Here is a 13297-nt window from a genome sequence, read left to right on the forward strand (position 1 = left end):
CTGAAGGAATGTGTTCTCAAAGAGGGATTATATAGAACTACATTTTACCGCCAGGAAAATGGGAGATTATTATTAATTTTAATTGTCATATTTTCTGAGTTCAAAGGAAATTTGTTCAGTGATTATAAAGAACTGCCTTTATCCTAACTATGTGTTACTCAACCCACATAGAGTAAATATAGTTTTTTTGACACTTACAAATTAATAAGCATTGAAAAAAGTCCAACAGCAGCTACAAACATTTTACCATCGTTTACCTCCCCCAAGATGAAGATACTAAGAGAATTGAAATAGACTTATTTACTTTTTATGTTGATCTTGAATGGATGCGCTGCCAACTGAGCGCAAACTAATTAAGCTGTTTGGGAATTTTTGTTTCCACTCAAGTCACAGCATTGATTGTTCTGAAATTAGTTACTTAAGTGAAAGAAAAAGTGATAAATGAAGCAATCAAATGTGCGCGAAGCAATACAGTCAGCATTTATTGATTGAAGATTTAGTGTCAGCTTTTACTGACAAAACCAAGATGCATAAAATTTATTTGATTTCTATTTTATTAGTGAATCTGAGCTTTGGAAGCTTGCAACAGCTAAAATGAAGCATTAAACTGAAGTGCTTTGTTTGCACAATTCCCTCTCTAGTTCCCTGTTTTTGCTTGGGGCTCTTACAATAAACACCAAATGTTTTCGTCTCATTGTAAACGATCATCTTAATAATCCTTTATTCTATAAAGAGAACATTCTGTGTGTTTCTCTGTGTGGATTATTTGCTCGTTTGGAAGTGTCTCTCTGCTGCATCCCTGAGATTTGTAGCTAGTCTCTAGATACCACAACTTCATTAAATGTCACTTTGGCCACTGCGACTCGCCTCTCACATGACTAGAAAGCAAATCAAAAGCTTCTTCAAGACAATATGGGAAACAATAAGTCAGAGAATGTGCTGGGAATCTGTGCTTGTGTTGAAAATTTATGATGTGCGACTTCAAAAGTGAGCGCAGAATGTTGAAACACAATGAAATCAGTTCGTATCTGCGAGAGAGGTAATTGGATTTATTGTTGAAATTGCTCAAAGCTATAAAGCTGTCATGGGTTCAGCCTCGGAGCATCAAGGACAGTCCCCCTCTAGAGACTGCTGTGAGACGAGAATAAATAAAGGGCTTTAGGGTGCAGAGGTCTAAGGAGAAAACCAACTGCTTGGGGAACGAAGACACTGAATGCAACGCAGTGTCTTGCAGAAAAATATTTATTCATATTTTGTTATATTTTGACAGCATTTCTATTGGGATTTTATGTTGTTTTGTGTTGATTATCGCGCAGATATTTACCTGTAAGAGCACTTGTTTTACAAAATGCTTTGCAGATAAAAATCTTAAAAGTGTGGTGTGAATATCTCCGAGTCAACACATTGCAGATCGAGGGTCAGTGTTGTCCTGGAAACTGGTTGGAAAAGCTCAGGTGTCATTGAAGGTGACTGACAGGTCGCTTCACCCAGCATTGAAAGATTTGCGATGAGAATAAAATATTTTTGGGGGGGCGTCTTGGGGCCCTCCGGTGACACGTTCCCATTTTATAACAGTCCACAAGTAGAGCTTATCGAACAAGAAGAGCAGCGAGGGGGATGTTGAAAGCATGTTTGTTTTACCAGCATGTGAATGAAAACAACACAGGGAATTGTTGCAAGTTTGACAGACTTGCAAAACGGTTAAAAGCTGCATCTATGAGGCCAATCTTTGTAATTAGACATGTATTAGGAATGCACTTCCACTTTAGCCTCTTCTTCTACTTACAGTCTTTGAAACAGGCTTCACCATCCACTGTTTAACATTAGAACTACAGGAGGAAAACAAGATGCCACAGATGGAGGAAGAGAGATGTAAAGAATCAGAGTTGTGAGAGTTTTGTTATGAAGGTCATGCCAGAGCCTGATATAACTCATAATGTATAACAGGCTCAAAGGGCATCTGATAACTGTAAGAGATTAATTATGAGCTTTAGATTAATTTGCATAGCATTTTTCTATAGAAAATGAATGGAAGTTTCAACGTGACATGTGAATACTTCCTGATTTACATCAAACAAAGGTTGGTCTTTCTATTACCTCAAAACATCATGTTCAGGCTATTCAAGCAGTTTGAATGTATCAAACTGTGGAGGAGTGCAGAAAGTATGTATATAAAAAAACTAACTTTCCCGCCCCCATGGCGTTTTTTTAAAGATTCATTCTCTGTAATACAGAGAAATAAACTTTTTTTCAGGAGCTGAAGTTTAAAGAAATCACTCAGCTTTCTCAGACTCTATTTCCTCCCACAGGTGATTTCACAATGTTTGGGTTCAATTTAGTCTAATGTTCGACTGAGAAGACGCAGACTGCGAGAGGGAGGCCTGCCAGAGCCATGACCTTATTTTACATGTTGAAGTTAATGGGAAGGAACAAGCACTGTCATTGTGGTTTCTCCCCACCCTGCATGGACCCATGCAGAGCACACAAACACAAACAAACAAATTTGCTATCATGGTCCTACGTGCCCCTGTGTATGTTGCTTGAAATGTTTTTTGCTTTCTTTCCAACATGTATTTTTTAAATTAAGTATCTCTGTCATTTCTGATTCTTTGCTTTGTAAATGTTCTCCAACTTACTGTGTGTATTCTTCCAAAACTGAAGGTGGCGGCCTTAGGGAAGAACACCAGGGGATACCACTATATCGTAGCCAATCTGGTAAGCACTAGCACAGACTCAACACACAATTAAGCTCGGTGTGATGCAATTAAGTAAAAAAGAATGTAACCCTCACATTTAACTCCATGGCAAAACGTCACACAACTACAGCCACGATAGAAAAGCTGAATCACTTTCTAAAGTTTCTTGCTTTATTATGAGCTAGTCGTGCTTTTTGCTCTCAGGGGATCTCCAACACGAGTTTGGACAAGGTCTTTTCTGGTGGGGCCAACATCACAAGCTTCCAAATCATCAACCCAGACAGCCCCATCGTGCAGCAGTTCCTCCAGCGCTGGGAGCGCTTGGATGAAAGAGAATTTCCAGAAGCCAAAAACACTCCACTGAAGGTCAGCGAGGCATAGCTGCTGATACCGCAGACGCTTTTATTTATGTTCAAAGGCAGCGTTTTCCCTCCTGCTCATTTTCCAAATTTCTGAAGTTTTAAAGTAACTCAAAAAGTATTCCTTCCTTATTGGTTTGCTGGAAAAAGCTTTGATGACCTGAAATTCAATGGATTGTCTGTTTGAGCAACACAAGGTAATGGAAAATTGTGATGGAAAGAAGATGATTTTAGCTTTCTTTTCTTTTTTTACAAATATTTTAGAAGAATCTGAACAGTGTTCCATGCATTTGTATTTAGCCACTTGTTCTGCAAAAGGGCTGCAAGACCTTTAGGTGTCTGTTCCAACTTTAGACATCTGGTCACCAAAAAGTTACCGAACAAAGCCCAGATCAATCAGATAAGTTGGAAAGCAACTGTTGACTTCAATTTTCAATTCTCAAATTCATTGGACAAGTCAAGCACATCATCGTGCATCAATATAAACCACTGCATTGTCACTCTGACTGTACGTTTAGAGTTGTTGCTCTGCTGAAGACTTCCGTAGGAAGAAGGTCGGACTGGATTTTTATTTAGGGGTATAAAAATAAAAGAGTCCTTAAACACAACACTTCAGACTTTCACCAATAATTTTGTAAACCATGTGTCCTTTCCCTAGCCCCTCACAATTATGTGTTGAGTGATGGACAGACACATAATTCACAACAAAAATGAAAAGAAAACTTGTTGCTTTTTTTCAGTATGAAAATGTTCTTGTATGAATATTGTTTCATACTTGTAGCCACTTGCTGTGATGGTGCAGCGTTGCGTTGGGTCACTGTGACGTAACGTCTCGCTTTAAGGTTCTCGTTTGGTCTTTGTCTCAGTACACATCAGCACTGACCCATGATGCCATCCTTGTGATCGCGGAAGCCTTCCGGTATCTTCGCCGCCAGCGAGTAGACGTGTCACGCAGAGGAAGTGCTGGTGACTGCCTCGCCAACCCCGCTGTGCCTTGGAGCCAAGGCATCGACATAGAGAGGGCACTCAAAATGGTAGGAACTGAGGAGAAACTTTGTCTTCACTTTTGATACAATGTCTATTTCTTAACCTGTTGTGTTTGTTTATGTCTTGCGCCATTACTTTTATCACAAGGGAAGACTTGCAAATAACTCTTGATAGACCTCTGCTGCAAATGGAAACGTTATTGTATTTTATTTTTTAATGTGCCATAACAAAACATGCTGAGCCTCAAATAACATTTTCTGCCAGGCTGAGTGTTTGCCTTCTTGCTGTGTGCTCAGAACAGGTGTTATAATTGTTTTCTTGGTACAACGGCAGGTTCAAGTACCAGGTATGACGGGGAACATCCAGTTTGACACATTTGGGCGACGGTCTAATTACACAATTGATGTGTACGAGATGAAGCCCAAAGGTCCCAGGAGGGTAAGTGAGCATGTAGTGTCAAAAACAATCATGATTTAATTAATTCTAAATGAGTTTGTTTCTTGAAGGACAAGCGTAGGATATAACTATCAGCACTGTGTGCATAGAGTCATGAATAGAGGGTTTGTTTTCTCTTTCCTTACTAGCTTTACAGCTGCTGGCTGTTGCTCAGTCTTGCAAATCCTTCTCGTGTCACCTGAAATGCAATTTCCTCAAAGATTTTGATTTGGAAATTATCCTTTCATCTAAAAACAATAGCCTGGAGTAGAACAAAAATAGAAATTATTAACAGAGAGTATGCTACCCAGCTTTCACACCATTATATTTTTCTGAGGCCACATTTAGCTTTGATTAGTGAACACATTTGCATATGATATTGCTTAAATAAGCTTACAAATGCAGTTTTTACAGCAATTTCTTCTATATTAAACTTGTTTTTAACGTCTTAACTTATAATCTTGATTGTTTCAAAAATGCTTTGTGTTTGAGACAAATATGAAGCTCACCGATGACCATTTATTTGAGTTAAATGCTAACCTATGAGATGGAAAGTGTAAATATGTTACTTCTTCGAATATTTAATTAATAAAAAAACAAGCAACCAGTTAGGATTACATAATTCATTTACGGGTGGAGCTTAATAATCAGTATTTGTTTCTGAAATTATGTTAAAAAAATGTTATTAATTAACTTTGTATTGCAGTAGCTTAACTTAACACTTAATAAAGAGCTTTTAATTTGTGCACAATTTAAAAAAAATCACTGCTGGGATAATTATTGTATAATTATTATATAACTGAAGCACCCTTGTAATTGCCTTTCGCCAATTTGTAACTGACTTGCCAACTTAATATGCTTAGTGTCAAAAGTTTGTTTTTTTCAGGTCAGATAGTCTAAAAGTTATGCCTTCAGACTATTGATAAGAGTACATGTTAAGAATTTGGCACTGTTCCTTTTTTGGGGAACTGAAAGTCAAAGCAAATCTTGCGTGTTAAATCAAACGTACTGTGTCCAAATACAAGAGTATATTTTATCTCTATCTGAAGCTCAATAGAAAAAAAAAGTAGGCTGCCATTGTTACCCACAAATGTAGGCATGAGTTAAGAACTTCAGCTCACATTAACATTCAGCTGGAGCTATTCCATTTTGCCCACAAGCTTGGACCTTGAGCCTGGGATTGCTATGAAGCGCTAGCAAACAAACGCCTGCTACAAGGAGCTGCACTCATTTGGAAAAGCCATTTAGTTTGTTAACTTGACATCTGTAGCAGATGTCAATGCTTGTTAGTTTACATGCTGGACAGCTTCTTTATAGCACTGACAGGGCTGCTGTAGAATAAAGTTAGCTTGCCAACGGTTTGCCTGTAAGCCACAATCAACAGTTAGCATTAAGACCCTTCTACAAACCCATATGTGAATTCAAAGACACCTTTACACACATTAATTACGTTTTCGCTATTGGTTTTGAGTGCAGTGGTTGTGTTTGGGATATTAAACATTAGGCAGGCCAAAGGCATGAACAGTGCTGTCTAGAAGATGCTAACTCTAGCGCGTAGCTACAGTAGCTCTATGACCCTGAAGGCCCCACAGACGCTGACAGCAAAAGGGAGCGGCCCCATAATGTCTGTGCAGCTCAGCTCACAAGACGGCGTACATCAGCAGCCCCCTCATGTCCCATCTCAGTGTGAGACGATGTGCAGTGACAACAGAGTGTCTGCAGTGCATTATTTCCACCGGAGAAAAAAGAAATCTCTGTGGCTGAAATAAACAATGCATCTACCGGAATCATCTCAGGGTAAGACGGAACAAGGCCATTTTTATATATATACACACACACACGCACACACACACACAGTATATATATCTTGGGTTTTTTCTCACTGGTATTAATTTTATTCATGTTTGGTTGCTTTAGTGGTGCTGGTTTCTTGTTATGTAAGAGAACATTTGCTGAGCCAGGAATAGATTACTCCTACTCTGCTGAAGTGTGGCCCAGGTGAAGTGAGGAGTGCAGCTACAAGCTTTTTATTAAATCATAAATCAAGGAAAACCAAACTGTCTCCAGCTGTACACTTGGAGCGGAACAACACTTTACATGCTTGGTGGCGCTACCGTCCAAGCATGCATGAGAATCTCTAATAATACCAGTTTCCACAGAGACACACACAGTCATTAGTGACTTTAATTATAACTATTTATTTACCTACAAGTATTTGTATATTAATTTCACCTGGCTTTTTTAAGTTGGTGCTCATGCTACACAGATTTTTGTTGCTTTTACTGAAATTCACTGTTTTTACCTTGTACAGCACATCAGGATGATAAACAATTGTTTGAAAATATGTTTTTTTAACAATTTTGAGTAAAAAAAATTAATAATTGATTTAAGTTAAAATCGAAACACAACAGATTCAAATTGCTATTAAAGAAATGTCAAAATAATTTTGATTTAAATATTTATAATTGACATGAGCAGAAATATAAACAGCAATATGTTTCATACAATTGTTCAAAATATCGCTTTTCCTTGTCAATCTGCTTTCGTAAAGTAACACAAGTGCAGCAAGCTGCGCCACTGTTGCTTATTAACGAGTCAACGAGGGAAAAGTTTAATAGCCTTCTTTAAGTCAGGTAACTGGGAATGTCCAGTAAAATGTGGGGGCAGGGCATTCTTCATACAACAAATGAAAATATCACTTATCATTAAAAAGACTTAAAATTATTAAAATGCTATGACAAAAACTTTTGTAATTTTTAAAAATAACTTTCTAAAACCTTGGATCAGCCTGACAGTGGGAACCAGCCCACTGCAAAATGTGCTTTCCACTTCCTGTGATAACTGTGAACCCTTTGTGTCACTTTTTCAGATCGGCTACTGGAATGAGTACGAAAAATTTGTATATATTATGGATCAGCAGGTCACCAACGAATCCTCTTCTGTGGAAAACCGAACAATTGTGGTCACTACTATTATGGTACTCACTCTCAAAGCAGGTTCTAAGTGTTTCACCATAAGATTTCTGCCACTCAAGGTCAAGGTGTCCATTGTTGCAATCTGTCCTGGGAGGGTAGAATTATTTTACTTTTCAGTTGCTTTCCATCCACTCACTACATGTTGAAACAGTCGACTCACAAAGAGTGTTTCAACTGTATCCGTGTGGGTGCCAAAGCATTTTGGTTTTTTTATATTACAGTGGGCTGTTGTAGTAGTGACATCACAATAACGGCTTTGGTAAAGACTAACTATAAAGATAGACATCATCTTATTCACATTCAGTGCGTACGTAAGTAAAAATCTTTCCGCCTCATTAAGTAATTTGTCAGTGATGGTGGTGTACATGGAGTTAAAATGGTCAGTAGGAAAGGGACGGTTAGGTGTTTTTTTTTTAATAGACCAGGATGAGGACAAGACACAGCGCTAGCGACATTAGCTTCAGGTTAGAAATCATTAGCCATTTTTAAATGTACGATAAGGTGCTCCTTATCGTACATTTAAAACCATGGCTTTCTCGTTCCTTCTGACTTTGTCTATTATGTCTGCATCTTAGGCAAATTCAGAATGTAATAGTCACACATTCACACATTCCCATTTCAGCCTCTGAAAACTCATTGTCATCTCAGCCAGAGTGGAAGTGCTATTCAGTGAAAGAGAGGAGAAGCAGTAGTGTAGTGCCATTGCGTTATTGTCTGTCAGGCATGCTTTTGATTTAAACAAAGACAGCTGTTATTTTAGACACATCACAGTCATCTCATTGACTTCGTGTTGCTTTTTCAACTCTTCATAACATCAAAGAATGACACATATTCGATGAAAGGTAACTCTTTCATGTTGCTTTATAAGCACGTGTCGTGCAAAACTGTTCCACATCAGCAGATGTGGAATGTGATAGCCAGTCTCTAGGGTCAAATAACCTCTGAAAAACATGTACATGCCGTGTGATACAGTAAATCCCTGTTGATTAATACCTCAAGGTGACATTGATTCATCTTTAATGGCTGACATGTTTTACAATTTGGGGTAAAAAGATGTTTTCTTTCAAACTTACAAGCAGTGGTGATGTGTATCTTTCAAACTATGTAATTTAGACAACAAGCAGACAGACAATTACTTCTCTTAGAATACTGTAGTAGAGATACTCTGATGGGGCTACCAGTAGTTACTCGAGCAAATGCATTTTCTATAAGTTTAAATGACTTTAATGTCTCGGATGTCACTGACGGTTACTTTATGAACTGGAAATGTGTTCCATTCTGCTAGTCCTTCAATCTACATGCACCCCTTTTGTCCAATAAGCATTTCCACACATTTAGACAGCATGATCAAGGTCAACAACCTAATCCCTCATCCTGCTCGCTCATTCATGTCCTGTTCCTCTGTAACATGCCTGAGAAGTGTTTCAACTTTTTTTTAATATGTGTCCCATAATTGTCTTTTTGTTTTTCGCCTTGCCTTGCATGCATGCATGCTTATTTACCGATTTAGGCCTTGTGTGACCCATGAACTCTGGCCGCTGTTGATGTGCTGTTGCTTTCACCGTGAACTCAAAACTCTGTCTAATTAACAGGAAGCGCCGTATGTGATGTACAAGAAAAACTATCTGCAGATGGACGGCAATGACAGATATGAAGGCTACTGTGTCGATTTAGCTTCTGAAATTGCAAAGCATGTGGGGATAAAATATAAGCTGTCGATAGTGCCAGATGGAAAATACGGAGCCAGAGACCCGGACACCAAAACGTGGAACGGGATGGTGGGTGAACTGGTTTATGGGGTGAGTGTCTGCCTGCCTTATTCATTGGTTTTTAAAAGAGAAATTTCACAAGTCAGTAAATGGCAAACCAAATGATTACAATGCTGACCTTCAACCTTCAGAGGTGCTTTGGTTCAACACACCTGGATCAAGTCATCAGGTCATTAGCAGGACCAATTTTTATTTGTTAAAAAAAGTATAAGTGAAAAGCCTTTGAAAGCCATGGAAGTCATCCAGTACAGATTTATGCAATCTTTATTTAATATCAGTCTGTGACAAAAAAAAAACACTGAAATGTGTGTTGGAATGTCAATGTTTTTGTGTTGCATGAGAATTTCTTTTTATAGGAAAATGCTGAACAGTTGATGTAGTCCGGTTTTATCCTAAGGAGTGTAACACTGACTTTCAATCAAGCTTTTATGACTTGAAAATGAAGATTGGAACTGCTCCATACTCTGTCCCATAACAAAGTGTACTTGGCATCGTAATATCAATTATGTTCATGACAAAACGTTATACTTTATCCACTTCCTCCACTATTATGTTCGATGGTCAGCTTCAAGGTGACCGAAGATGTGGCGTTGGTACACTAATAAATTCAATAATGTTAACACATTCCATGAGAAAGTCTGTAGAAGTAGTGACTTCTATGTTAAACCTTTTTGAACTCTGAACCCTGAAATCTACTGCGCGGTTCTTATCGTGCAGCTCAGGAATAACTTACAATTGAACTGGCTCTAAAAAGATGATATGCATATTTTATGAAACCTCAGCCACTGAATGACTAATGTTGGAAATCCAACTCAGAAAAGCAGAATGTAAAAAAGATGTGCATTCAAACTGTGTCCCTGCAGAATTCCTAATCTGGCTCTCTAGCGTCTGCAGTTGTGTCAGTGTCCGTTTTAGTAATTCAGATCGACAGAGATGCCCCTCAGTTGTAATTTAAATGGCTATGAGAAGACCTCTGTATTATTGATACATTTTGTTGCTGTTTATCGGCTCCACAGCTGATGAATAACCAGTGGAAAGCAGCTTTTGACTGACTTCATGTTCAGCATTTGTCAGTTCGGTCTCTAATACTAATTGCATGTCTGTGAGGTTTTACGGAGGATCTTTCAAGGCAGGTACTGGGTTTATGAACTGCTTGCATCAGCTCCCCCTCCTCTGTTTTCCGACTCCCGCTTTGATTCACGACAGAGATTTGGATTGAGACAAAGACATTAACCAACACAAATGCTGAGTGACTCATTTCCAAATGGCAGATTTGCTCCCACTGGCTTTTTAACATGTCTGTTATTCAATATATACTTAATTGCTGCATTTTTGCAGGTCCACGCTTTTTACTCAGTGAATGCATTGTAAAGCTGCATTGGTTTGGTTTTGTGTTTAATCGATATTTCCTTGAAGTGATTAATATTTAAAGCACTGCTTGATTTTTTTTAAATAGTTTCTCCTGCAAGTCTAACTCCCTCCTGATGTTCCTGCTTCCATGTTTACAGAGAGCTGACATAGCCGTGGCTCCTCTCACCATTACGTTGGTACGCGAGGAGGTGATAGACTTCTCTAAACCCTTCATGAGCTTGGGAATCTCTATTATGATTAAGAAGCCTCAAAAGTCCAAACCAGGAGTGTTTTCCTTCCTGGACCCTCTGGCCTATGAGATTTGGATGTGCATAGTGTTTGCCTATATCGGCGTGAGCGTGGTGCTCTTCCTGGTGAGCCGTTTCAGCCCCTATGAGTGGCACTTGGATGAGAACGATGAGGCCAAAGACCCTCAGAGCCCCCCTGACCCTCCGAACGACTTTGGGATTTTTAATAGCCTGTGGTTCTCCCTGGGCGCCTTCATGCAGCAAGGATGCGATATCTCACCAAGGTTGGTTGTTGTGTTTATTCTCCACCGCTTCTCAGATGCCCTTTTCCTATCACATCAACTCATTGCATTTTATAGTCCCGTACATTTATTTCCATCCTGCAGCGGTGCATATGGGTTATTTTGAGCGTTGCTGTCTCTCCTGTCCACTTAACCTCATGCTCCATTCCGTTGCCCTCTCCTCCCGTTTCTCAGAGCAAGAAGTTTTCCTCCTTTGTTCACTCATTTGTTCTGGATCTGCATGCTGGCAGGGAAGACCTCCATCCACAAAATAACTTATATCCACCATACTGAGGGCTGTAAAATGCACTGAGGTCATTGCGATTCATCCAAGACACCAGCTTGAATTCCTCACGATTCTTGGAGGGCTACCGTGTTTTTGCTGCATGTCTCATTTTACGGTCATCATCTTGGCGCATATGAAGTATTTTGTGTGAAAAGAAATCCTCATTGATGTATTAAAAAGACATCATGTTCTGCATTTTCATCCAGTCCTCCATATTTCCACCCATCTATCTCTTCATTTGTTATAACCTTGCTTGTGTTGACTTCTTCTAGAACATTCTAGAAGAAGGATTTAACATATAGTTTTTCTAAATCATTTTAGAAAAAATAAAACAGTAAATAACCAGGTTTATCAGATATTTTCATATTACTTTAGGAATTATGTTTATATTCTTGGGAAAGATGGCAGAGGTCATATGTTTTGTAAAGACAGATGTTGATTCTGTAACTTTGTGCAATTATCAAATAATCAAATTGTTCCATATTTGTTTTTGTTCTTACAAATATGTGACAAACTGTCTTCAAGTTCTCTCTATGCAGATTGGCTTTTATATATTTTTCCTTGATGGTGAGCCATCTTAAGCTAAAATTAGCTGCTTTGGAACAAAAAAAATCTTTGCAGTTTTTAAAAATATTTTAGTTGCTTTTATTTTCAAAGCAACTGAGTGAAACAAACTTGGACGTTTGAACAAAAATGCTAATCAGAAATGCTCAGATTAAAATTTCCAGTTTTTCTGTCAGAGAAGTAATATTAGAAGAAATGAGGATGACTTTCAAGGTATTTCTTTTTCTAACCTCTCTACCGTGGGCAAGCATTAAAAATGTTTATAAACAGTAGAGTCATCATTGTGCTGCATTGTGAATATAGCCACCGTAAAGCAAGGTCTTAATATTTTACTAGTTTTGTTCTTTAGTCGTTCATAAATAACAAACCAAGCCGGCGATTTCATAACGTGTGGATTGGGCCTCAGGTTTTATACGGAGCGTTTTACATAAAGCTGGTGTTTCACCAGGTTTAGATCTTAGTCATTTTATTCTGTTTTCAAATGTCACAGCTACTGAAAGAACTTCCCTTGGCTTAAGTCCGGTCATCTGCGTCGTCTCGGGGCATTTCACACCTTTGAAAACTACCTTGAGATGCAGTCAGATTGAGTTACTGAGACTTGATATTGCTCTCAACAAAAGAATCACATGTCCAGACAGCAGTATTTAGTTGATTGTCAGCATGTTATTAATATCTGCATAGGCCTTCAGTTGTTTATGGGTCAGTACTGATCTGACGGACACAATGGGAAGTGAACCCTTCCTCCTCCTCATGTAGATTTGAGCACTCCGCTCTCATGTCTGCTTCTCTTCCTCCTCCTCATCCCAGGTCTCTGTCTGGCCGTATTGTCGGGGGAGTGTGGTGGTTCTTCACCCTCATCATCATCTCTTCCTACACAGCCAACCTGGCTGCCTTCCTCACAGTGGAGAGGATGGTCTCTCCCATCGAGAGTGCAGAGGATCTGGCCAAGCAGACGGAAATTGCCTACGGCACGCTAGACTCTGGCTCAACTAAGGAGTTCTTTAGGGTGAGTGTCTCAACTGGCAATCCCCACGCTGCGTATAGATAGGCCCGGTCTAACCCTGTGCGTGCCAGAAGCTCAGAGTCTCTTGAGCTTTTCCTCCGGGTTTTGATTTATTACCTGCTACGTAACAGATTGAAGTATAATCAATAAAAAAAAGCCTAGAACTGTATTTTTCTTTTTACTTCTTACAGCACTTTCAAAGTCCAGAAGCCAAAGAAAGTTTTACTACCGTTTCATGTGATTAGTTCAGTTCATCATAAGTGTGGTTTCATGAAGTAAAATTACACTTTACTAAAGGAGAAAACAGCTGAAATAAAATTACAAGCATTTGTCTTGATCAGTGA

The 13297-nt window shown here is 38.9% G+C and overlaps 1 protein-coding gene across 7 annotated transcripts in view; it reads left to right on the top strand.

The window, feature by feature from the left end:
- gria3a (glutamate receptor, ionotropic, AMPA 3a) overlaps positions 1-13297 on the top strand; it is a 74472-nt gene that overhangs the window by 42667 nt on the left and 18508 nt on the right. For all 7 annotated transcript variants that reach the window (XR_008606856.1, XM_055043315.1, XM_055043313.1 and 4 more), the window contains 8 exons: positions 2662-2715; positions 2901-3062; positions 3922-4089; positions 4376-4480; positions 7347-7454; positions 9045-9251; positions 10730-11103; positions 12758-12956. Coding sequence is in view for 6 of the 7 variants with exons in the window: in XM_055043315.1 (XP_054899290.1) it covers positions 2662-2715; positions 2901-3062; positions 3922-4089; positions 4376-4480; positions 7347-7454; positions 9045-9251; positions 10730-11103; positions 12758-12956 (1377 nt within the window). In the remaining variant the exon portion in view is untranslated. The remainder of the gene's footprint in view (positions 1-2661; positions 2716-2900; positions 3063-3921; positions 4090-4375; positions 4481-7346; positions 7455-9044; positions 9252-10729; positions 11104-12757; positions 12957-13297) is intronic.

This window comes from Poeciliopsis prolifica, unplaced genomic scaffold (assembly GCF_027474105.1).
Source record: "Poeciliopsis prolifica strain line A6 unplaced genomic scaffold, Auburn_PproV2 SCAFFOLD019, whole genome shotgun sequence".
Classification (NCBI taxonomy): domain Eukaryota; kingdom Metazoa; phylum Chordata; class Actinopteri; order Cyprinodontiformes; family Poeciliidae; genus Poeciliopsis; species Poeciliopsis prolifica.